At 39.1% G+C, this 27,139-nt stretch overlaps 1 protein-coding gene across 3 annotated transcripts in view; it reads right to left on the bottom strand.

Moving 5' to 3' along the window:
• The window catches only part of STK39 (serine/threonine kinase 39), a 314,192-nt gene that overhangs the window by 64,926 nt on the left and 222,127 nt on the right, over positions 1-27,139 (bottom strand). For all 3 annotated transcript variants that reach the window (XM_020990905.2, XM_078146983.1, XM_078146982.1), the window contains exon 14: positions 26,809-26,876. In XM_020990905.2, coding sequence (XP_020846564.1) covers positions 26,809-26,876 — 68 coding nt within the window. The remainder of the gene's footprint in view (positions 1-26,808; positions 26,877-27,139) is intronic.

The following is a 27,139-nucleotide window of genomic DNA, read 5'->3' as shown; positions in this document are numbered from 1 at the left end:
TTGCCTGTGTATCTTACTTCCCAGTTGCATGAGAAAACAATTTTTAACATCTATTTTTAAAACTTTGGGTTTCAAATCCTCTCCCTTCCTCCCTCCCCACCCACTCTCACTGACATGTCAAGCAAGTCAATACAGGTTATACATGTGTAGTCATGTTGTAAAAAACTAACTGTATTTCCCTTCATCCTATCCCACCCTCCATTTATTCTATTCTCTCTTTTGACCCTGTCCCTCCTCAAAAGTGTTTGCTTCTGATGACTCCCTCCCCCAATCTGCCTTTTCTCCAGTCTTAATAACATCTTTAACATATAAAATCCCTTACAACCATCTATGGCTTCCAGTTCCCCACACTGTACTGGTGGCCATCTTTTGGACCCATTTGAACTTGTTATCGTCTTCCTGAAAATTCAGTGCCAAGGACTGAACAGAAGACTATGGTTTGACTATCACCTCCCTCATTCTGCATTCTCATCTATTAATATAGCCTAGACCACATCAATTTCTATTGACTGAATTGGGTTTGTAGCTCACTTTCAGCTTTCTTTCTTTCCCTTTTTCTTTCTTTCCTTCCTTCCTCCCTCTCACACCCATATACTGCTGTTTTGATGTGTGACCCCTTCTATACTGTGATGTTTCTCTTATTATTACATTTGGTTCATCATTCTGGCCTGTAATTTAATGATCATCATTTAAGATCATCAGTCTACCATCCAGAATTCTAGAAGAACCAACTTCCTATAAACCATAGATTTGATAGACACATCTAATGAGTGTTGAAGAGAAAAGGACAAGGAATATATCTCTGGGTCACTCAACTGTATGCCCTTTTCCAGGATGCCACTGATACATAAACCTCTATCTTTTGAGTCTATTCATTCAACCCCCCTTATTCTACAATCATTACACTAGATCTCCTCATCAATCAATACCTACCACCTCCTAACCCCACACAATTTTCTTGCCAGAATGCAGCAAAATGAATGTCATTAATTTGGACATTATCACAGTTTATGGAATGCTAGCTGAACTCTCATTACTGTTATCCTACTAAGAATATCTACTATTTACACTGAAAGTATTTATAACAGAATAAAGTATAGCATAGTGGAAAGACTGTTAGAGTTGGAGTCAAGAAGTCTTCATTAAGTGCCTTCTGTGTGCCAGGCACTGTGTCAAGTGCTAGGGATACAAAGAAAGGCAAAAGAGAATCAGATTCCCTGCTCTCAAGTAGCTTGCAGTATAATGAGGGAGATAACACAAAAACAACTATGCATAAACAAGATATATATTGGAGATATTCAACAGAGGGAAGGCACTTATGTTATGAAGATCATAAAAGCCCTTCATGAAGAAGATGAGATTTTTTCTGAGACCTGAAGCAAGCCTGGAAGTCAGGAGGCAGAGATGAGGAAGCATGAAGACAACCAACGCAAATTCGGTGAACTGAGAGATGGCGTGTCTTGGGAGAGGAACAGCAAGAGGGCCAGTGTCACCAGACTGCAGAGCAAGTGGGGATGAGTAAGATGTACAAAGACTGGAAAGGCAGAAGGGGGTCAGAGAGCAAGGATCCTTGAAGGCCAGAGGATCTTTTTATTTGATCCTGGAGAAGATAGGGAGCCCCTCAAGTTTACCACAGAAGGCGAGGTGGCAGAACAGACCCTGGGCCCCTCTTACCTCATTTTCCTAAATATTTCCAAAATAGCAGCACCTATCTCACAGGACTGTTGTGAGCATCAAAGTATGTAATGTACATGAAAGACTAGGAACTTAAACGTTACAGCACTACTTAAATTCTATTATTATTATTATTATTATTATTATTATTATTATTATTATATTCTGAATAATCTTTCTTCGTGCATTGGGGATACAAAAGCCAAACAGACCCTGCCCTCAAGGAGTTTACACTCTGCTGGGAGACTGGGGAAAGAAAATCATCCAGTTCAATAACATAAAATGCTAACAGTAGATGGAATTTTATCTTCAAATGTTTTCCAATTCACCCTATTTGTTGGAAGAGACATAGATAGAAATGTATTTAATTGCAAAGGTACTTTTTCCCCCAATGAATAAGTCAATTGACTTGGAAAATTAATATCAATAGAATGGGCTTTTGTAGTCAATTATTCTTCTCTTCAGTAAGTTAACAGTAAGCAGACTCATATATCTGTATCTTTGGGCATGAAGTCATCCCAAGGGGAAAGTAAATCTTACAATCAGGCAAGCACTCTCAGCTACAACTGAGAACTATTATCACTTAAGAAATATAAAGGAGAAAAAATTCAGAGGCAGAAAAGCCAAAATGTGTATAAAAATAAAAGTAAAAAAATCAGATCATTTTTTTTTCTGATAAATGTGATACATTAAAATAATCCAAGAGAAAGTAAGTGTCCTAAGCATGGGTATTCAATTAAGGGCAAATCAAGTTAAAAGTAATTTATTAAATATCTATTATATGCCCTGCAAAGTAGGAGGACAAAAAGTATAAAATATGTTCTTCACCTTCAAAGAAATGACCATCTGTTTGAGGAAGCACAACTTACAAGAAAAAAAAATTGGAGAAGAATACAGCTTACAATTAAGTTCTGATACAGTCAATATGTATCATAAGTATTCAGAGACTGAGGATCAATATGTGCTGGAGGCTGTGGCTTTAAAACATGTAAAGGTACAGAAAGGGGAAACATCAGAGGCCTTGTTAAGACCTGTCCTTTTTTTTTTGGCTAGGCAATGGGGCTAAGTGACTTGCCCAGGGTCACAACCCTAGTAAGTGTTATGTGTCTGAGGTCACATTTGAACTCAGGTCCTCCTGACTCCAGGGCCGGTGCTCTACCCACTGCGGCATCTAGCTGCCCCATGACCTGTCTTTCTGGAGAATGGGAGAAGCCCAGAGATCATTCAGCACAATCTTTTGTCCTCAGCACTCTGGGAGCTGCCCACCTGGTGGGTCTCACAGGGATCTTTTAGAACAATGACTGGACCAGGTCTCCAGATGCAAAGCAAAGCTGGCTCAAAGTCCAGAAAATACAAGAATAGGGGCAACCAAGTGCTAATGTCCACATCAGGCCACTCAGCAACTCACTTGCTGCCCAGAAGTCCAACCTTAGATGTGGGTGAAAGTCAAATAATTACAGGTTGATTCCTACTATTACCCTCAAAAAACAGTATCTGGTGCAGCATATGATTAATGAGCTAGGTCCTGCAACTGGGGTGTCTTGAGCACATTTGTGAACCTTAGCTTTACATACCAGTTAAGAACATTCTCTTCCGGGACTACAATACTGGGAGCAGGTTTTGGTAGTGCAACACATTCCACAGACCATGAGAAAAACAAGAACTCCTCAGCTCTGTAGCCTGTGGGGAGCAGCCTTGGCTTTATGTGATTTTACACAGCTGTCAGCTAACTTGAAGATCCAAATACAGACTCCTGCATATGGGAATCACCATGGGAATCTGTGATGCTCCATGGCCTACACAGCTGCCTATGAATAGATTATATTTTGCATAAAAAGTTTTCACCACATAAGGCTACAGTATTTACAATCTATGAAAGTATCATTCATGCTGAAATGGCCTAAAACAAGTTACTAATATAAACGATTCTTTGTTTTTTAAGTAAAATGTTCTGAACACCATAGGTGGCATTTCTGTGTGGGATACTACAGGTTATGCCCATCCAACAGTTTCCATGCTAACACTGAGCTGTGAGGGAAATCAGGCGTTCTGAGAAGCAGAGATGAGAAGACAGTATTCCTTCCACTCCAAACATGGGAAACTGTGTGTGTGAAGTCAGGGACATGGAATGTGGAAGTTTGGCTAAACTATAGAGAACATGATGGGGAGTAATGTATAAAGAGCTTGGAAAGGCAGGTTGAGGCCCATCTGTAAAGGGCTTTAAATAACCTAGAGATAGGTGTACATTTGAGTTTGGAGGTAAAAGGGAACCACCAGAGTTTTCTCAATGGGGGAGTGATCTAGTCCACAACATCCTACAGCTACTAAATGAACTGCAAAGTTTGTCCCATAATCATGAAGCAGTACTTCCTCTCCTGTCTTCTTGCTTTATTTGAAACTGAAAAATTAGTAGAAGTACAATATTTACAACTTGGGCCTAAACCAAACTTGCTCTTAATCTCTGGAGCACAAATATATTGCACTGGGACTAAAACATTCAAGGGAGATAAATCATTTGTAGTAGAAACCACGTAAACCTACTGGAAATTTCTATGCACCACAGAAATAAGAACCTCAGGTTAACATCAAACTTACTTCTCAGTGGTACACGCCACAAGAAACCAAGGTCTGCATTAATTTTCAAGTGATGTCATGCTAGTAAGCAGATAAGCTGCTCATCTTTACCTGCATATTCTTGGAACTAATGTCCACATTAACACAAGACTATTTTTGTAATTAAATAATGCAATTGACCTACAAGCACAATGGGACCAGTCTCATTACTTTATAGCCATCTCCAGTCCTGACAATACTGTTGGGCAATGTCCATACCCACTGACATAATATGCCTCAAAATATCAGGCATGTCAGATATGACGTGGGAGTGTTGTGTAATTATTATCCAAGAACAAATAAAGAAAAATACCCCAACCCACCCCTACCAAACCCTACACAATCTGATCTGTCTAATCTCCATCTCCCAATCTGTTGACCTCTGACAAATTCTCCCTATTACATTGACCAATGGACCTTTGCATTAGGGCACAGATATAGAAAAGATGCAAGCCTATGCAAAAGGAAAAAAACAGAAATTATTAATGAATCATCTTCCTTCTAATGGAGGAAAATAAATCTCACACTGCCATTATTTTTTCTAGTAAGGTAACAGATCTGCTGTCAGGTAATACAGTTGTCTTTTAAGGAGGAAGTTTTCAGACTAAAAGGCCAAGAAACACCTTTTCAAAATGGTTCACAGAACAGGCTGAACTTATTCTGACCACGCACACAGGCTTGGGGAAAAATTATGTGACTGATGATTCGGTTCAAAGATTTGAAAGATTCAGTTGACAAAAATGATTAAGCTGTTTATCTAACATTGGGTGCAGAAACGAATATTCATGAGATAGCTTTAAAAAGTATGAGAGTAAACAATTTGGCAGCATCTTGAATAAACTCACAGCTTTCTGTAGGGTTGAACTCAGAGTAGTTCAATGTGAGGGAAAAGAATACTCTTACTCCAGCATCATATTACTGGGTACTAAAAATAAAGACATACTTGCCAAAGCATGTAGGTACGGTGCTGACAGGTACCGTGTCATTATGTAGGTAGCTGAGGGAGAGTATCAGAGGATAAGGGGCATTTAGATTACTCAGGAGATCTCTGGGTGCCCTGGATGAAGGCGATGGAACCAAGATGAAACAAGAATGAATTTCAGAATGTGGAGCTAAGATTAACTTCTTGAAATTATTAGTTAGTAGGAAAGGAGGAAAGAAACCAACATCTATCAAGTGCTTACTATGTGCCAGGCACTGTGCTGTGCACTTTACAAATATAATCTCATTTAACCCTCACAACCTCCCTTAGGAGGTAGGCATTACCTATTATCATCAATTATCTCCTTTTTACAGATGAGGCAGACAGTATAAAGTAAATTTACAGACAATATAAAGTAAATTTACCCAGGGTCACACAGCTACTAATGTCTAAGGCAGAATCTGAACTCAAGTCTTCCTGACTCCAGGTCATGTGCTCTATCCACTGTGCCACCTAGCTGCTAACGTTATTCCTCACAAGGACTGTTAAAATATTAAGTTTAATGTTTAAAATAAGTTATAAGTTCAAATCTGACCTCAGACACTTGACAGTTACTAGCTGTGTGACCCTGGGCAAGTCACTTAACCCCAACTGCCCCACTCAAAAAAGAAAAAAGGAGTGATAGTGCACAAAGCAGGCAAACATTACAATAAGTTATGAACTGGCTTTTAGCTAAAATAGAGGCTTTGTACAGAACAGTAATGAGTGTTGCATTTGCAAGAGGACTTGAGCTCAAGTTCTGACTCTGATCATTAAATACCTAGGTGACCCTGCAAAAGTCATTCAATCTCTCCAGGACCTCAGTTTCTTCATCTGTAAAATGAGAGTTATGGATTAGATGACTAGCTCCAAGGTCCCTTTCAGCTTTAAATGCATGATCTTATGCCAAACAGTTCTTGGTGTCTTTTATATGGCTTAACATTTGGATGTGATGATGAAATTGTAAAGTGGGACTGGCTTTGAAGTCATTACCTTTATCAGCTAAATTCAAAGAGAATATGAAAGTTCTCCTGCCCATTCTACCCCTCTAAATCTTTCCTTTACAGATTAAGATTTAATAACTTTGCTTTGTTGTAGTAAAATCACTAGAGAGATTAGGAAGTAAACTAAGAAATAACAACATTAAAAAAAAAAAAGGAATGTCGCCCAGCAGACTCTTAGTAAAAGATCTGAGCTGAATTAAATTCAGTGCATACTGATATTCCCTTGAGAGAATGGTGAAGATCCCAGAAAACATGCCCTTCTAACATTTTACCACGTATTTTGGCAATTTGTTTGTGCCAAGACAAAATATATAGATATCATCCACATTATCTACACCAAATTATGAAAGACATCTTTGAACTTAGAAATACTTAGAGAAATAGTGCTACAAGTTCAGAATTCTATCACAATGATGATCATCACTGCTGTCATTACATTCAGAAAGGCTGTAGGCTAGCAGTGACTTCATGGAAGACAACATTTCAGGGTTTTACTGTATTTTGAACATTAAAAAAGCATTTGGACCACCAGTGGAACAGCAGGTACCAACTTAACTATGTACTTTTCCAGAGCATAAATAGAATCTTACTCTCAGCCAAATGTACTCTACTCACTTATGTTCAGACCCCAGTCTATTGACCTCCTTCAGCCTGTTGAAGTGCTCACTGACAAAACATTTTTAAATGACTTGAAAGGGCTTTTTCACAAACCAGCATCTGCCCCTAGCTGCCAAAAAGCTGTGTAACTGAAAATCTTGAAGACAGGATCAGTTATACATGAGTGATCCACACTCAAGTCTGGTAGCCTTCTGTATCCAGAGGGCCTTATTGATGTTTTTGATTGGTCACCTAAGCTTTCTCAAAAGCTAGAATCAAGAATGCCCATGCTCACACCCTTGCCTACTCCCGGAACAAGGATAACATAGCTACTGTCTACGAACATCCACTTCAGCCTCCCCTACAGACCCTGATCACCAATGGGCACTTCTGTGTCCTGACAGGTGCTCGCTTGAAGGCTTTTAAAATCAGTCATTAAAAGCAAAGCCATTATTATTATTCTTTTAATTCTGACACTAAGTTACAATTGGTTCTCAGAAATGTATGAGATGACATAATCTGTTATATTTGAGGGGGAGGGATGATTTTTTCATGCCTCTCATCAGAAAATATTGGTGAAGATATGTAATAAAAAACAAACTCCTCAAATTCCAAACTACACATATTATAAGTAGTTCAGTTGATTTAAATGTGATAAAACATACGGGAGGGATTTAACACTAGTATAATTCCACATGTATTAAAATGTGGTAAATGCTTCAAAATACTATGTCTGATTAATTTAAGACATGTATATTGAGCACGTATTATGTGTATTACACTTCTAGGCATTGTGGGAGACAAGAGATGAATATCACATAGTCTCTTCCTATATGGGGATTAATATTTTATAAGGAAGATAAAAAAGTATACAAATAATTAATTTAATACAAGAATCTATTAGTGCCAAAAGGAGAAGTATGATTTTGGTGGGTTTGGTTTTTTGGGGGAGGGGTTTAAGAGGATTCATAGATAACTTGTAGGCGGGATTCTAGGAAGAATTCATGCAGGATGAGGCACATGAAGGATATGTTTGATTTTGACAAACAGAAATGGAAGAAATGGCATACAAAGCCAAATGGATAGTACATATCGCTAGCTGATGGCTGAGCCAATACTAGAACTCAGGTTTCCTAACTCACACTTGAGTGGTCTTTTTATCTGGCAACTAGGGAAACAGTGAGAGTTAAGGCTGAAGTGATCATTAAGGACTTGAAAAGTCAAGCTAAATTTAGACTGCATTCAACACATAAAAGGGAGTCAACAGAGATGTTTGCGGAGGGGGATGAAGATAATATGATAAAAAACACATTTGGGAAGATTAATCTACAAGTGGCATGAAAGTAGACTTAGGGCAGTAAGGTTCTTCTAAAAAGTAAGCTTCTTTTTAAAAAAGGCTATTGCAATAATCTAAACATGAAGTAATGAGAGCCAGCCACTAAAGATGAGAAGGTTCAGAAGAATGTAAGACATATTGCAGAGTTGGAAAACATTGGTGCTTTGGATGTGATGGGAAAAAGGAAAAGAAGAAGTAAAAAATGCAATAAAAAATAAAAGGGTTTGAACCTGTATCACCGAAGAGAATGGTGTCACCATTAATAATAATAGAGAAACCAGAATGTGCTGGGTTTGTGTTTTTCCTTTGTGGAGGACGAAACAAGATATTGAGCCTGGTTTGGGATGGGCTAATGTTGTTACCAGGAAACCACCTGGGTGAAAATGTCTAGTGGGTAGCTGGAAAAATGGGACTGGTATCTGGGGGAGGTCAGGGATGTAAGTATACATGTATATTTATAGTATTTGAGATTCATCTACAGAGATGGGAAAATAACAATAAACATGACCAAAGATTATAGTAATGACCCTAGCCTAAGTCAACTAACTTCTCACAGAAACAGGAAAATCCCTAAGATTATCATTTGCAAAACATCTACCCATCTCCTCTGGTAGAAGACATATATCCTTTACCAATGGAGGAGCTCCTAATACTGGATGAAAACGCAGACAAAAGTCCAGACTAAAATAAAATAAAATAAAAATAAAATAAAATAAATAAATAAAATAAAATGAGAGCTATTAACTATATACCTATAATAAAAAGAGAAATAGAAAACCTCAAATCATAAATAATATTTTTCTTTTTGATTAAGTCATGCTATACCTGCTACTAAATTTTAAAGAAAAAATATGTGCACATACAAACACTCCTTCTCCTCCTCCCCCCAAACTCATATCCAGAGCAAACATATATGCTTGCTATAAATTCCACTTGCTGGGATGTCAGAGAAAGTAGAATTGTAGATCTCATTTAAGTCAAGTAAAAAGAAGTGTAACAGCTACAAGCAGACCTTAGCAGAAGATCTAGGCCACTGCTCAAGCAATGACTTTTTTCAAATGCCTCCCTGGGTTTTTGTCTTGAAATGTACTGTAAGCTCATACTATTTTACAAAGATTTGGAATTCTCATATAAGATTTCATATTTTAAGTATTTTCAACAAGTTCACCCTCTCCGACCTGGTTATTCGAGGAGTATTATTATTCTGTATCCTCAGGGTAAAGTATCTTAATCTCCATTTTGCATTTGAGTCTTGGGTGCTTCATTACATCTAAGATATAAATATCTTTGGGTGAAGGTTCTCCTGATATGAAGGAATTGTCTGTCAGGTGAAATTTCATAACAGAACAACATTAAAAACTACCTTTATTGGGGGGTTTAGCTGTTTGACAGCAACCTCCATAAGCCTTGGAGTGTAGGGCACTTGATAAAAAATGATTTTTCTGTCCTAGGGGGAGGTTTTCTTTCTTAAGAACTTTTCTCCCCTCCACAACATGCTATAGTGCAGCATTTCTATACTATCCCTTTCTTCCAGAGTTATATTCCCAAGGCAGGAACCTCAGCAAGTACCCATAGGTAACTTTTGAGGGCTGGCTGAAAGGTCCCCGAGTACTGTGGAGTACATCAGTGCTATTGTCAGTTTAACGTCAGAGAGATCCTCCTTGCAAAGTCTCTCTTTTGCTCCTCTGACTTAATAGCTTTCTTCAGATTCAGCTTCTATGATAGAGCAGGAAAATGGAATGTGGGGGTGGGGGGAATACGTCCTTCTGCTGTCATTCAATATGTAGTTTTCAGGCCAAGTCTGATGCAATAAGTCTGCTATCCTTGAACTTGGTGGTTTACTAGATGCCTCGAAGTCGGCTTTAGGCACAATATGTCACTAAAGATCAGCTAAGTTTGATCATCAAAATGACAACCACCACCCAAAAATCTTGATGAAGTGTTGTAATAAAGTCCAGGACATATGTAGGAGATGATACAAAAGGAAGCATAGTAGACAGGATCCTGGATGTGGAGGGAGGAGGCCCTGGACTTCAGTCCTGTCTTAGGCACTCACTGGCTGTGACCTTGGCAAGTCACTTAGTTAGCCTCTTTATGGTTCAGTTTTCTCATTTGTAAAATGAAGGATTCAATAGTTTCTAAAGACCCTTCTTGCTCTGATTCTGTGATCCTACTGGAAAAAAAAATTAGCAATGCTAAAAAATGAGGGCAAAGAAAGGACTGAAGAAATTTAAAAAAAAAAAAGATAACAGAATGTTGAACACATATTTCCACCCCAAATTCACACACCGTATTGGGAATTGGGGGTGGAGGATAGGGATGTGGTAATAGGGATAGGAAAAAAAAAAAGAAGAAAAGAACCTGGATGAAACATTAAAAATATATAGAAGAGAGCAGAAGGAAGTTTAAAAGAGGGACACAGACAAATATGGCACTGTTGTACCATGCTAAATTTAATTTATGCTTTTTTTAAAAAAATTCAAGCTGTATGTAACAGATATTCATGGATTCATACACAATTCTTTTTTTTACTGTTCTTTGTATATGGAAATGTCCATGATATTTAAGTTCATGATAAAAAAAAACATTTTTCAAAAGAAAAGAAATGTAATGGTGGGAGGAATAGTGATGTACCCTGAAACACAGTCTAGGGGCAAAGATCAGGAAAGCACCCATGGTGAGAGGGAGGCAGACTGGGGCAAAAGAAGGTTAAGGAGGCTGGCAAGACAGTGGATTGCAGCAGGTGAGCCAGGAGAGAGGAGGGAAACGAAAGCAGGCACTGAGCCTCATAAATACTAGGTATGTTCAAACCATAGCTAGCGGCTCATATCAACAATTTATTAACAAAAAAAGGTCAAAAATCACAAGGCAGAATGGAGCAATGGAAAGACTGCTCATCTGCAGAGTCTGGTTTCAATACCAGTTCTGCCATGTATGAAATCTTAGGCAAGTCCCTTCACCTCTCTGGACTTCAGTTTCCCCATCTGTAAAATGAGAGGAGATTGACTAGATGACAGCTCTAAATTTGTGTTCTTGTGACCCCTTCCAACTCTAACGTCCCACAATTTTGCTCATAACAATCTCCATCGCTTCCTAGATCTTCCTTCTGCTCCACAAACAGCCACCTCATAGCAAAACTGATCAAGTCCTACTCTACACCACACACAAAAAAAAGTAGATAAGAGTTGGACTTACTTCCATAATTAGTCCAGTTTACAGAGTGACCCCCACCCTCTCCCCTGAGCACTTCTGATATACAGCACTCATTGTGGTAATTCATTTTAAACTGTCAAGTTACCTAAATGTTTATAGGTGTTCCCATCTCAATTAGACTATCAACTCATTGAAAGTCTGTTATACAGACTTAGGATTTTACTGCAGCTTTCTACAGGCGGCAGCATGGTACAACATAATGAGTCCCATTACTCCCCACTGTGATCTTCCCATTCCAGTCAATGTAACTTCCTATGCTGTTGACAAGCTATGACAGTAACTCATTGCACAGCCCTGTACCTTTGAACAGGTGGCAATCCACATGTGAAATGCTTCTACCTCATGGCCTTCTTCAAAGTACAACTCAGGGACCTTTCCTAATGTTCCCAGAAGTCAGTGTCTTCTCCCTCTAGAACATACTCCTATCTGTGAGGGCCAGCTCCAGTTGCCCCGATCTATATCTTGCCACTGGACTCAGATGGCTCTGGAGGACAGAGTAAGGCTGGTGATTTCCTTAATTTTCTCTGATGCTTTCTCAGCCTTCCCTCACTTAAATCCAATTCACTTGCACGTCATGGCATCATCTCCCTGATGTCATGATCCTCTTCCAGAACGAAGGACAAACAACAATAATAACACTAACAACTTCCATCGGTGACCCACCTGCCATTTAGGAAAATGTACATCCCTGGATATCGGACAGTCTTCCCCTTTTTCTTTGTGTATCACCAGTACCTAGTCGAACTGAATTTGTATTCCCCACAGTGCCTAATAGAGTGCTACGCATTGAGTAGACAAATACTCTCATTAGAATCTCTTTGGAGGAATTACCATCTAATTTAATTAGTTGGTTAATTCATTAATTTTGAGACTGGGTCTCCCTATCTTGACCAAAGTTTAAGTGCAGTGGACACTTATGGGTCTGATCTTAACACTGATCAGCACGGATGCTCTGAAGTGCTCCCTTTTTCCCATGTGAGGCAATTTGCCCCTTCTTAGGAAACCTGATGGCACTCTGCCCCAGAGGCTCACCACCTGGGAGCTGGGCTAAGTGCAGACACCTGATTGCCTTTTGCCTTACTGGTGTTCAGAACTCTTGAACTCAAGTGACCCACTAATCTCTACCTTTCCCAGCAGCAACATCTCTGTGTGCACCATGCCTGGCCACATAATTTATTTTAGATATGCTAACTGATTTCCTTTGTGTCACCTTGATTTTTTTAACCCTTTTCCAAGCAAAAGGCAGGGCAATTTGTGAATAAAATGCTTTAAGTCCTATTACTTTTTAAATGCCAACTGGCAACACAAAGGAATATTATGTGAGCTAATATCTGCAAAGTGCTTAGCACAGTGCAGGGCAGATGGTAGGTACTTAATAAATGTTTATTTCCTCCCACCTTCCAAAAGAATTAGTAATCTAATGCAGTTATGAAAAAAATCTGATAAATTTTTTTCTGTTAATTTGTAACATGAGTTTATAAATATTGATGTTCAAAATGTGACAATAAAAATAATGACATTTATGTGGTACTTTGTAAAGCAAAAAGATTTGCAAAGCATTTTGACAAACTTGAATGATCATTTTTAAAAGCTAAGAACTCATCAGAGCACTCCAGGACAAATTCATTTTTTTCTGGGGCAAAATTCAATAAACATTAATAAAACACCTACTATGTTCAAAGTATTGCACTTACAAACAACATTAAGACCATTCAAAATTTAAAAACCAAATTCAAGCTTATATTGCATCTGTGACTGAGTTGATACTATTTCCCAATCACAACGGAATCCAAAAGAGAATTCAGACATAAACTAAAGGTATAATTTTATGTGATCCCCAAGGTTTTCCCAAAGAGCTCAGAGACAATCATCAAGTCACCATGTTGACAAACTCTCCAATTAGGGGATTGAAAAGTTATTCCAAAGTTCCTACCACAGCCCACTCTAATTCACCACACCAGTGAAAATGCAGTGCAGTGGAGAAAATTGATGGGTTCACTGGAGTAGCCCCAGTGCAAAAGGCTTGCCTCTAGTGCAGAAAATGGTTTCCTTTATTTAGTTGTGACAAAAGCCCTGGAACCAGTTCTAAAAGAAGATTGTCCAGAAAAGATAAGTGAGTAGCACTGGTCTTCTGAAAATGTCCTACACACGTAGCTGGGGCCAGGCACACTTTTTTTTTTTAAACCTACAGGAACTGTTTACTTGTATTACTAAAAAAAATAATAATTCATGTTTCCCTTTGGAGGCCAAAGTTATTTAGCTATTTATTTAATTTAGGCAAACTCATCAGAGCAAAAACTGGAACATATTACCACAGGAGTCTACAGAGTTTTATTTTTTTTAATATGTAAGGAAAGGGCAGGCAGTTATCTAAGATAGTTCAAGTTCAGAAAAAGTATAACTTAAGCGAGGATACCTATATTTCTTTACAAGATTGATCTACCCTGCCCACCTCCTCTTTTTATAGGCTTACCAACTTCTTAAAATCCTCTGAACAACCTGGTTTTTCTTCCTTGCAACAATTTTTAAGTGCAGAATTATTCCAAGGTGTTCCTCTTCTGCTCTTCTCCCCCACCTCCACATAACTTCTGCCCTTTCCAAGCCCTGGCTTTAAGGCAATGAAGCAGTGAGCTCAAACACATCTCAGCAAACTCTGGCCAAAGGTCTGACAATTTCTTCCCAGAAAGCTAATAATAATAATAATAATAATAACGACACCAACAACAATAACAATAACTACTTTAAACTGTTCAAAGAACTTTACATGTATTTCATTTAATCCTCACACTAGCCCAAAGAGTTGGGCACTATTACCATCTCTATTTTACAGATGAGGAAACTGAGGCAGAAAAAGGTTTAGTGACTTGCTCAGGGTCACAGAGATTATAAGATTCTGAGCAACTGGAAGTTTGGTAGCCAACATAACAATTTTTGACTCCTCAATGTTAAAGGAGTCCAGTGATAGGTTCAAGACCCCATTACATCTCAAGATACGTAGCCATATGCTAAAATGAGCAAGAGGATCTTTGATAGATTAGAAGAGATCTGACTTTTACAATATCCAGCACATTGTGCCCGTTCCATAAAAGATAAATACTTCTATGGTCTTTGGCTAGAAACAAAGATGGGGGCTATTGTTTTATTGGCCAATGTAGCCAATTCCTAAATTAGTCACATAACCAAGCTGAGGAGGTAAAATAAGGCAATTGTTTCAAAGAAACCCATGTCCCTGATCCTGGAAGGTATCCTATATGAGAACCACAGGTCCAGTCTAAAGTATAGGAGTATTGTAGAAATCTCTGCTTTAACATTGCATACTATTTTGACAACATCTCAGGAATCACTTCTATGCTATAATCAATGCTTCCTCCTGAGGAAAAACTAAGCATTTTAGCATTTATATTTATTTATCTAAGTTGTATTATAATGATATAAGGGTGGGAAAAGGGGAAGAGAAAATTATGTATTTTGTATGTCTGAGCACCACTTAACATGCTGTGATTTGCTGAACAAATATCCAGTGATACTTTAGTGGAGTATGTGATCAAAGAAAGGCATCTGGGAAATAAGGGACCAAAGTGAGTGGAGATGGGGGGATCAGAAGGGGGTGGACCACCATCTAGAAAAGAAACCATTTATAGTGTATCAAAGAGAAACACCTTCCCTTTAATATGAGTACCACAGAATGTTGGTTGTTGTGATCCAGGGGGCCACACCAGTGTCCTGCATCCCATTCCACCACCAAGTTTATGACTAAGACTTTTACCAAGCAGTGCAAAATTTTCTAGTTCTTCAGCGGTTATCAAATGAAGTAAAAAATATGTTCTGGGAAGCTTGTTTTCAACAGGAATCTAAATGCAGAGAAAGCTCCAGCACTGACATATGCTTGTTACTTTTCAAGACTGAGAATTTTGAGCATGAAATATTACCATTTATCATCTCCAGAGACCTGGTTACCAAGAACTGAAATCACTTTGAAAACAGTCCCCTGAATTACTCAAATCTGATCAAGAGGACAAGCCCTCAGAGACAACCTTCCTATGTAAAACTGAAATGCAGAATTGTTTAAAGGGCTAAGAAGAGCAGCAGATTCCTTGCTTGGGCTGGGAAAGTGCTTCCACCTGCTGCCGAGAAAAAGAATAGAAAGAGGTTCCTCTTTATGTCACCTCACACAGAAGCAAGAAAACCAAGCAACAACAAGTGATCTGCTAGGTAAAACCTTGGAAGCAAGTAACGAAATCACTAAGACATAAGCACGAATTTCAATATTTTCAGGAGGTGAGAAGTTGAGAATGAATGACACTGAGGTGGTTAGCCAGGGTGATGGAGAAGATGGTGGTGCAACAGCAATAGGGCAAGTCTGTAAGAAGAGAGAGGAGATAATGAGCTCCTCTCTGGACAGGCTGAGTTTAAGATGTTTACAGGATATTCTGCTTGTGATGTCTAACAGGCAATTGTAAATATGAGACTGTCGGTACGGAGAGATGGTAGGGTTGGATAAATAAACCTGGAAATCATCTGCACAGAGATGACCGGTGAATGTGATCCCCATTTCCAATCTGTTGCCAGGTCCTGTCAATTTAGCATAGTACCATCTCACATATATTCTCTCTTCTCTCCTGGCATTGCCAAAACCCTTGCACAGGCCTTCATCACCTCCCAGCTGGACTAGTGCAATAGCCCAGGTCTCCCTACCTCATGTCTCTCCTCTCCACAACCCATCCTTCACTCAGCCTCTATTGGTATTCCTAAAGTATAGGTCTGACCATGTCACTCTCCTAATCAATCAACTCTAGTGGCTCCCTATTATTTCCAAGATCAAATTTTAAATCCTCTGGTTTTTAAAGTCTTCCATAACTGAACTCTTACACTTAGCTTCTTACACTTTACTCCGCTCTCCCTCCATCCCCCTAAATACTCTAAAATCCAGTGACACTGATCTCCTTGCTATTTCTACATTAGACAACCCACCTCCTGACTCAGTCCATTTTCACTGGCTTTCCCCCATGCTTGGAATCCTCTCTCTCTCCTTACCTCGATTCCTGGCTTTATTGGCTTCCTTTAAGTCTCAGCTAAAATCCCACTTTCTAAAAGTAGCCTCCCAGTCCTTTGTAATGGTACTGCCTCCCTTCTAAGACTTTCTCCAATTTATTCTGTATATATTTTCTTTGTATATAGCTGTTTGCATGTCTGAATGTGAATTCCTGAGAGCAGGGGCTGTTTTAGGCTTTCTTTGAATCCTCCCAGTGCTTAGCACAGTGCCTGACACACAGTAAGTGCTTAATAAATGTTTGTTGAGGCAGCTGCAAATTAAAGGGCCTTTTGCAGCTGCCCTTTAAAAATTCAATATTTCATGGATCCAGAAGAATACAAACTGCTTGAGAGCAACAACTCATGTTTTTGTCTTTATCCTCAGTACCAAAGAGAGTGCCTTACATGTAACAGACACTTACTTAATAACATTTTTTTTTAAATGATGAATATTCTCCCTAAATTCCTAGATCTTCCCTGGCAAGTAGGGCAAGTTATGTGACCTCTCTGGGCCTCAGTTTCCTCATGCATAAAATAAGTGGGTTATAGTAGATAACCTCTGGTCACTTCCATTGTTCATATCTACAATCCTACTATATTAGATGTACTAACTATACGACCAAAATGAGTATACACAAAGATGAAACAAGGGACTTGTGAATTAAGTGTCACATGCCAAGAGTATTTCTTTGGACACCCAACTTTTCCCACTTCTACTTTTCCTTTTGTCTCCTGGAGCCCTGTATACACCAAACCTGGAACATTTTCAAAATTGTGACAATGATGGGATCTTTTGAAGAAAAACTCTGTTGCACATGTCAAAACATGGAAGCGGTCTTGGAAAATGCAGGCGCACATTTCTTTCAACAGTTTGTGAGCCAGCTGCAAACAGATCTCATCCATCTTCGTGAGTAGTGGATAGCAGTGTGCCCAATGATAAAAAACCAACTTCTGTCTTGGAGAGTCTTACCAACCTAAAGGACTGATAATTAATTCCCACGGGGTTTTTCTACCATATCATACATTTACAGGTTTCCGAAATTCTGGGATTACTTTTGCAAAGTGAAAATTAAATGTTAAAGGCACTTCCTTTGGACAGTTTCCAAGGACCATATAAACTATTATGTCCTGTTGCTATGCACCGAATGTATAACCAGGAAAGCCCTTAAACTGACACTTAATATTTTCTCATTGATTAGTGGGAAATGTGACATAAATAAATCTGAGGAGTTGAAAAATCTCCTGTCCTTAATAGCTAGAGAGATAGGGACCTAAAATTTCACAGAAACACAACTGGCTAAGGGAACTCCCTCTACCAAGGCAGGTCTGCACTTTTGCTACAGTTAAGACTATAGTTTCAGAGAGTTACCTAGACCACTGAGAAGTTAGGTGACTTGCACAGGGTCCCACAGCCAAGATGTGTCAAAGACAAGTCTTGAATCCTGGTCTTCCTGGCTTCACAGCCCACCCTCTATCCACCACACCACACTAAGCAAACCTTCCTGAATACCACAGCCCCTCCCTCAGGCCATCACCAGATTTGTAAATGTAGCAGACAAGATGCCCAGAAAATGAATTTTGTATAAACAAGTCAGTGTTATTCTATGGCAATGCCAGCTCTCATATTTAGAATCTATTTTAAAAAAATACTTTCTGATGTGCCTGTCATAATATTAAATGATTAGGAGATGTTAAAGGAACAATTTAAAATCAGTGCAAAGACAGATATAGGCAACAATCCTTAAAAATATTCTGCCTCACAAACTGAAAGCACAACTGCATGTAGGAGGCTCTAGGATAAAAAAGGATTGGAATAGCTGCTGTAGAGGGTGGGACAGAAAAGCAATTAGGAAAGATTTTAAAAAGCAGTGCCTTACTGCAGGGAGGGTCCCACTGAGAATGGATAAAATAAATTTACGGTGGGTCCAGTCAGCACAGTTGTGAGATGGTTTTCAAGCTCTGGTAGAAAGCACATGAGGAAAAGGGGAGGTAGGTGGTGTTAAAAATTGATGGCTGGGACCTGGAAAGGTATGGGCAACATTAGGAAAAAGGGTTGCTACACGGTGCAGAGTGATAGAGCACCAGACCTGAATTCAAATGCGGCCTCAGACAGTTAGTAGCTGCGTGACCCTGGGGAAGTCTGTTAACAAGAGAGAAGAGAGAGAGAGAGAGAGAGAGAGAGAGAGAGAGAGAGAGAGAGAGAGAGAGAGAGAGAGAGAGAGAGAGAGAGAGAGAGAGAGAGAGAGAGAGAGAGAGAGAGAGAGAGAGAGAGAGAGAGAGAGAGAGAGAGAGAGAGAGAGAGAGAGAGAATGAATATGAGAACTAGAACAGTGAAGAGTTGAGCTGGTCTGCTAAATCATCAGGATTGGGAAAGAAGGAAAGTATCACCAGAGCCTGACAGAATGAGATGAGATGAGATGAGAGAGAGAATGAGTGACAGGAGACTGATCAAAAAAGAACTCCTGATTCCTCGAACTTAGAAGCATGGTGCTAGGTGCTTCACAAATATTATTTCATTTTATCTTAACAACCCTGGAAGTAGGCGCTATTATTATCCCCATTTTACAACTGAAGAAACTGTGGCAAACACAAGTTAAGTGACTTCGTCAGGGTCACCCAGATAGTAAGTATCTGAGGCTGGATATGAACTCAGGATTGCCTGACTACGGGCTCAGTATTCTTCACACTATGGTGCCACTTGGCTGCCTACAAGCTTCAGAGTTCCTCCTCCCAGTTCCCAGATTTATCCTAACCAATCATTACAGTGCTCAGAACATTAACAAGTTGAGGGGGAAAAAAATAAAAGTTACTGTGGTAACAGGAAATCCAAAAGAACACAAATCAAACAGAACACTGCCTTAAAGGAGCACTAAACTCATTAAAGATTATAATATTTAGTGCTACCTTTTGAAAATAAGTTAATAAAAATATCACATATACTTGACTGATAAGATTCTCTTCTATTTCATAGGGCGAAGATGACAAACAAGGCAACTGTAAAGACAGACACACAATCTTAGAAGAGGAGACTTCAGAGATTACTTGATACAGAAAATCTCAGACTCCTGGCCAGTGCTCTGGGTAGCTTGAACTCCCTCCCCACCAAATCATAATATGAAGTCCTCTGCCTCTTTACGCAGATGACTTGTATCATCAGATCAACACGTCTTTCTGGGCAGAAACCAACATGTAGACAGTAATGGTAGAAATGAATCAGTAATATAAAATTAAAACAAACATGCAATTTATATTTGAGGCAATTAATCTACTATAATCATGACTACCCATCTTACAGATGATAAAAGATATCAAGATCCTCAGAGAGGCTAATTTACAGCTGAGGGTTTTTTTTATATTTGTGAAGAAAAATTATAATTTAAAAAACAAGCTACTGCAATAATTCTCACACTGGGAGACAAAAAAACCTTTATCATTTCCATCAACCAACAAGCACTTACACACCTACTAGATGCTGTGCTAGGCACCAGGTATACGAAAGGCAGAAATGAAATAGTCCTTTTTCTCTAGGAGCTTTCATTCAATTGGGGAAAAAATGTACATAGTTAAATATATAAATGCATCTAAATACACATATATTTATGCACACATGTGTACATGTATGTTATGAACATATTCATGAGCCTATAATTTCACTGTTTTAAGGAACTGCCAGTGATGAAATTCCCTCTACTGTAGTTCACCAATTTCTCAGCCCTTTTCAGGCTAAAAGCTTTGTAAGAGGCACTGAAAGGATAAGGGATTTATTTGCCAAGAGTCACAAAGCTATCATATATCAGACTTGGGACTTGAACTCAGGTTGTCCTGACTCTGAGACCAGCTCTTGAGCTCCCAAATCATGTTACCCAATACAAGATAGTGGAGAGGGGAGGAGAATTTGTTACATTCATCGTGCTTGTATTCTAAACACCAAGGACAGTGCCTAAGCCCCATAGTAAGCATTGAATAAATGCTTACTGATTAACTGAATGGTACAGTTTAAAGAGATTTAGATTAAGATCACCTGAGTTAGAATTCTGGCTATGCTACTTACTAAGTGTGGAAATGGGTAAAGGACTTCACCTCTGTGGCCCTCAGTTTCCTCATATGTAAGCTGAGGAGGTTGGACTAGATGATCCCTAAGATCTTTTCCAGCTCTAAATCTAAAATCCTATTAGTTGAATATCAAATATACTGGTTTACATTATACTGAGCACTAAGGATGCTTCTAGGATTAAGGAAGTTCTGAATAAGAATCACAAATGATCTTCCTGTATAATGAAAATAATCTTGTAGAATTCGACTTCTAGGTGAGGCTATGATTCCTACATTATAGCACACAAAGGACAGAGAGGCAGCTAGCTGGTACAGTGGTTCCATGGCTGGGCTTGGAGTCAGGAAGCCCAAATGTGGCCTCACACACTAGTTGGGTGATCCTGGGCAAATCACTTAAACCTCTGGTTGCCTCAGTTTCCTAAATTATAAAATGGGGAAAATAGTAGTACCAACCTCCCAGGGTTTTTGTTAGAATTAAATGAGACAATATTTAAAGAGCACCTAGCACAATGCCTAGCATGTAGTAGGTGCTATATAAATGCTTATTCCCTTCCTTTTATATCAAAGATGATCAGTGCAGACATAAGACAGAAACTCCTAAGACCAAAAACCCTCCCTACAGATGCAAATCTTCTTAATAACTTTTAAAACATGGATCAGTTGATTTTTCTCTTTAAATGTCATGGAAGAAGAAAGCATACAGATAAGTTAAAAAAATGAATCTTGCTCTTCAGGAGAAACAATCTATCTCCTTACACTGTCAGAAGGATGACCTCCCACATGCTCCCTAATAAGGTAAGTGATGGTGTTAGAAGATGAAAACCGTTCCAAAAATTACAAGAGACAATGCCAATGAGAGCAAGCAGGAGGATAATTCCTAGGTACTTGTTTTATGTCTCCTCATCATTATGTATTTATTCACAGCATTTGTGTATGCCAAAGATTTCAATAAGTGCTGGGAGGCATGTGAATGATAGGCAGTCATAGCCATTGCTTTCTAAGAACTGTACCCCTCCTCTGACAAACCCACTCAAAGAAAAATCTGAGAATTTAAGTTTTCCAAAGCCAAACCACTGAGGCCACAAATCAACAAATTAAACAATATGACACATACACAGTATACCACTGTATAGAGGAGACAATGTAGAGGGGGGGGGCTGAGAGGCAGGAGTATAGGAGACACAAACAACAGAGGTACCTCCACTTTCTTTCTCCCTATCTTTTTAACACTCTACAGTTTGGCCTTCTACCTCATCATCAATCAAAGCTGTTCTCTCCAAAGTTACCAATGATCTCTTAATTGCCAAATATAAAGACCTGTTCTCCCTCCTCATCTTCCTTGGGCTCTCTGTAGCCTCAGACACTGTCCATCACTCTCTTCTTGATACCTTCTCCTAAGTTTCTGTGACCCTGCTCTAACCTGGTTTTCTTCCAACCTGAGTACTCCTTCTCCACATCTTTTGCTGGGTCTGCCTGCTAACCATCGATGTCCCAGAGGGCTCTGTCCTGGGTCCTCTTCTATTCTTCCTCTGAACTGCTCCTTGACATCAACTCCCATGGATGCAATTACCACTGCTATATTGATGATTCTCAAATTTATTTATCCAGCCCTAACCTCTAAGTTCGCATCTCCAAATGTCAAACAGACATCTTAAACTGGATGTCCTGCAGACACCTTAAACTCAATATATCCAGAACTGAAATATTTCCCTCCAGACCATCTCCCTTTCTGAACCTCTCCAATAATATCAAGGGTACCGCTAGACCTTGTCTCCTCACTATCCTCTCCTCCTCCATATCCAATCTGTTGCTAAGGCCTGTCAATTTTAACCCCATAACATCTCTCCTTTGGCATTGCCAGGATGCTGGTGGAAGCCCTCATCACCTCAAATCTGGATTTCTACAACAGCCTTTCCTGCCTCAAGTCTTTTCCCACTCTAATCTATTCTCTATTCAGCTGTCAAAATGATTTTCCTAAAGCCCAGAACTGACCACATCACCTCCGCATTCAACAAACACCAGTGGCTCCCTATCACCTCCGGGATTCAAATATGAATCAAATATCACGCCCTTCACAAGCTGGCCCCCTCCTATCTTCCCAGTCTCTTTGTACCTTACTTACTCCCCCACTGTATTATACTCAGTGGCACTGACTTCCTTGCTATTGCTTGAACAAGACACTCCATCTCCACCCTCTGGGAATGTTCACTGGCTCTTCTCCACACTTGGAAAACTCTCCCACCTAGTTTTTCTGGCTTCTTCCAAGTCTCAGCTAATATTCCACAGTCTATGAGAAGCCTTTCTTTACCTATCCTTACTGCTATTGCTTGCCTCTGATCTATCCTGTTTGTCCCTGGTTTGTACACAGCTGTTTTCATTCTGTCTCTCCCACTAGCTCCTTGATGACAGGGGCTGTCTTCTGTCCTTCTTTGTATTCCCAGTGCTTAGCACAGTGCCTGTCATATAAAAGACATAGTAAAGAACGTGGCTCAGAATTCTAAAACCTGGAGTTGAGTCTCAACTCAGTTACTTCCCACCTCCGTGACCTTGGACAAATCACTTAACATCTCTGAACCTCAATTTCCTCATCTGTAAAAGGGAGACAAGAATCCTGGACTAGGTGACCCCTCAGTTTCATCCCAGTGCTAACTTTCTATAACTCCAAGACCTGCCCTTCTTACTTCACAGGGCTGCAACAGGCAGCAGAAGCCTGAGCTTAGGAGCACCCATTCCTAGCAGAGACCCTTGCCTCGGGAGCTAAAGGCAATATGAAGTCTCAAAGAAGAGGGCTCAAATCTATCAGATATCTTGAAGAGATCCATCAGAGGTCGACTGCTTTATTTTCAGGGACTCAAGAGATTGGGAGCTGCCATGGCAAAAAGCCCTCCTCTTCACACCTCTACTCACACTTTTATCCCTATTCACCTCAGCTCTGACTTTCTGTAGTCCTTTTTGGATTTCCTAGTCCACTGAAACCTCTGGAATTCTACTGATGACAAACTCTATCGATGACAAATTCTCCTACACCCTAGGCCTTTTCATCTTCCATTCTTTTGATATTGCAGTTTCCCAGCAAATATGGTTCTCTTCAGAAGACACTACAATTCTGGCTACATTTTCAAGCATGTTTTGTTCCTCCCATGACCGCCAAAACACTGGGTAAAAGTGACCTGAGCTGCTTCCTCCTCCCCATGGCTACTTTTAGACCCTTATTCTTACACCATCACTCTGTAACCTCTCCTTTTCTTTAAGCTGCACTTTCATCCCACCCAAATAATCACTGGTATGATATACCGATAGTGAGGTTATAGTTCCTCCCTTCCTCAAGAGCTTTATGACCTGGCTTGGTCTTCTTCACTACCCCAGCCCCTGCCTTCTAATCTGAGGACTTCACTATTGAGATGGATATTCACCCAAATGCCCTGACCTTGAAGTTCAACCATCTTCTCAAACCCCTATGCGCAAAGCCACTCATAGGTTTGGCCATTCCTCATATGTCATCAATACTCATAACCTATACCACCTCCATGGTATCACCCTCTGAAATTCTCCCTTCTGATATGATCTCCTAGCTTTCCCATCCCTCCCCTTGGCTCACTCTTCTTAGAATTACTCCACATCTCACTATGATCACCAGTCCCTCTGAAAACTATGATCTCCACAATTACCAGTGATCGCTTAACTGCTAAATCAAATGGCCTTTTCTCAGTCTTCTTCCTCCTGGACTTCTCTGCAACCTGTGAGGCTGTTGAGAACTCTTTGCTCCAGTTATTTACTTTTCTTGGATTCTGTGATGCAAATCTGCTTTCCTTCTCCTTTAGGTACTGACTGGCAATTGCAGTCTCCCTTGCAGGTCATCTTCCACCTCTCAGTATGTGTGTGCACTTCAATAATCTGTCCTAAGCCATACTCTCTTTCCTCTTCTTCTCATATTGTACCGTACTGATCATCTCTACGCAGATGATCTCCAAATCTATATGCAGCCCTAATCTCTCTCTCGACTTCTTCCATGTAGCCAACAACCCAGAGGAATTCTCCACCTTGTTGTCTCATAGGTATATCAAATGCAACATATATAAAAAAGAACTTTTCATATCTACCCCTAACTCCAAACTTTCTATTTTTCTGGGGAAGTCAATACACCATAGGTTTGTAATTCTAAAGTTATACTGAACTCTTCTCTCTTCCTCACATTCCATATTCAATCAGCTGCCAAGCTGTATCAATGTGCCTTCTTAACATTCTGCGTATCTCCTTTCATCTAAGCCATGGCCACCACTCTCGTTCAGGCTCTCATAAGCTTTCCCTTGGACTATGATGATGGCCTCTATTCAGTTTCCCTGTGTAAAATCTCTCCCTTCTCTAATATACCTTCTGAATGGCTTCCAAAATAATCGTCCTGAGGCATGGGTCTAAATGCATTACTTCACTGCTCAAAAGGCATCAGCATTTTCTATTGCCCCTAGATAAAATACTAAATCATAAGCCTGGTGTTTATGTCTTTACAATCTGACTCCCATCCCTCCTTCCAAATTTAGTTCATATTAGCTCCTTCATACTATGTTCCTGTAAAATTGGCCTAACAGTGCTTCGTGGAACTCAACATTCAATGTCCATCTCTCCATTGTTCTTGGACAACAATCTTTACACTCCTTCTTTGTGTTCTTTTCTCCTTTATTCCTGACCATTCCTCTTCAGTTGTTAATGCTTTATCCCTCCTCTCACTGCCTTGTATTTACTTATCTCCACGAATGTTGTATATCTCAAACCTCTCTAAGAGCAGGGGCTGCAGTTACCCCCAGTGCCTAGCATACTGCCTTGAACACAACAGGCAGCTAATTGAACTGAATTGTAGAAATGTAATGAGATTAAAATGAGATAACATACGTGAAAGCATGCTATGAACTGAAAGGAAACATGCTTAAATTATTTACGTATTTATAGTTCCAGTGTATGGTCAACAAAGCCTTATGTTGATTAGAGTAAAAAAGATGGCTGACATTCAGCATTCAGTGCAAACCATAATGCCCAACTAAGGTTTGGACATAGATTAGATTTTGTGTTTGTATCATTTATGATTGATGAAGCAAATTAAGTTGTTCTCCTTTGAAGAGAAGACATGCTGATTTATACTAAATATGCACTGGACCATCAAATTAATGTTGGACATTAACTGGCTAATGTTGTACAGTGGTTGTAGCTAAATATTGTCATGATACAGGTAACATCAAAAGCTTCATAACTCATGTCACCATACCAACTAACATTTTAAAAGTTTAAATTACTGTCTAAAATCTTTCCTTAAAGATAAATGTGCATTAATGAACTGTTAAAAAAAAAACTTAAGGCATGTTTTTTTTTTAAATTTCAGATCCATAATACTGCTCATCCAAAAAAGGTTACTTCATATTTTTATTTACCTAATTAACTGACTACATGGGACTCCATAATATATGAGAATGATTATTATAAAAAGTGATAAGCATCACTTTAGATGAAAAATGTGTCTGTATATATACTATGTACATAGTATTACTATGTAAATACATACATACACACATACTGTATAGACATAAACTGTGTGTGTGTGTGTGTGTGTGTGTGTGTGTGTGTGTATGTATAACACACACACAAAATGAATATGCAGATGTATACTGAGAAAGGCATTTTGCTCCTTTGCAAACTGGTCATTTCAGGAGGTAAGTTTATGAAATGTTTAAAGAGTACACTGATCTTATCACAAAAATACTTAAGGACTACAAGCTGCATATTTGATTCTATTAAAAGCTCTTTAAAATGCAGCAGCGCCTATTCACTACATAACTACAAAGACTAGACATAGTCTGGAGAGGCACCATATTTATATCTATTTCCTAGAAGACTGAATGTTCTTTCAAAATATATCTGTCATTTCTCCACAGTGGTTGATCAAACCTGCCATTGAAAAATGTTCTGAGCAGGCAACTTGTAATACAGCCATGGTTTATTTCTGTCAGAGACTGACTGCTGAAGTATGAAAGAAACTCATTAAAAATCTCTCACTGTGATCCTACACTGCAATGGGCGGGGAGGAAAAGGGGGAAAAAAACTCTTAATGAAGGGTACGCTAAGCTTGAAGTCACATTCATATTCTGCTTTTCATTTTCTTCTTCTTCAGTAAGCAATTAGAAGATAGCAATTAGTTCACAGAATACTGCATATAGCTGGCCATACTGGGAATTAAAGAGGTTACCATTTTTATTTCATATTCATACCATGAAAACTTAATGAGGTGATAAGAAATAATACTCCAAAGACAAAAGGCAACATTTTAAAAAATTATTTACCTTAATCTTAAAACAAGATTCACAGCACAAGAAGTTTCTGTAAATTCTTCATTAATATTAGGCTGACCCTTTAAAAACAAAAGAATACAAGGTGTTAGAAGATTTATCAGAAAATAAGTGAATAGTGCCATCACCTCTCACTGAATTAAAATAGGCCATTAAGATAGGTCATTTTGCTCCCGAAAACCTGAATAGCACTTTATGTACACCATCTCACTTATCTTCAGAATGAAGCATTAGAGATAAAAGGCTAATAATTTCCAGAGAAAATTCAGATAGAAGTTTCAAAAAGAAATCCTAATTTTCAGGAGAGAAAAAAAGTGACCTACTG

The sequence above is a fragment of the Phascolarctos cinereus genome, unplaced genomic scaffold (assembly GCF_003287225.1).
Source record: "Phascolarctos cinereus isolate Bilbo 61053 unplaced genomic scaffold, phaCin_HiC Scaffold_726;HRSCAF=1367, whole genome shotgun sequence".
Lineage (NCBI taxonomy): Eukaryota > Metazoa > Chordata > Mammalia > Diprotodontia > Phascolarctidae > Phascolarctos > Phascolarctos cinereus.
Note: the sequence above shows the minus strand (reverse complement) of the source record. Positions and strands in the feature narration are given on the sequence as shown.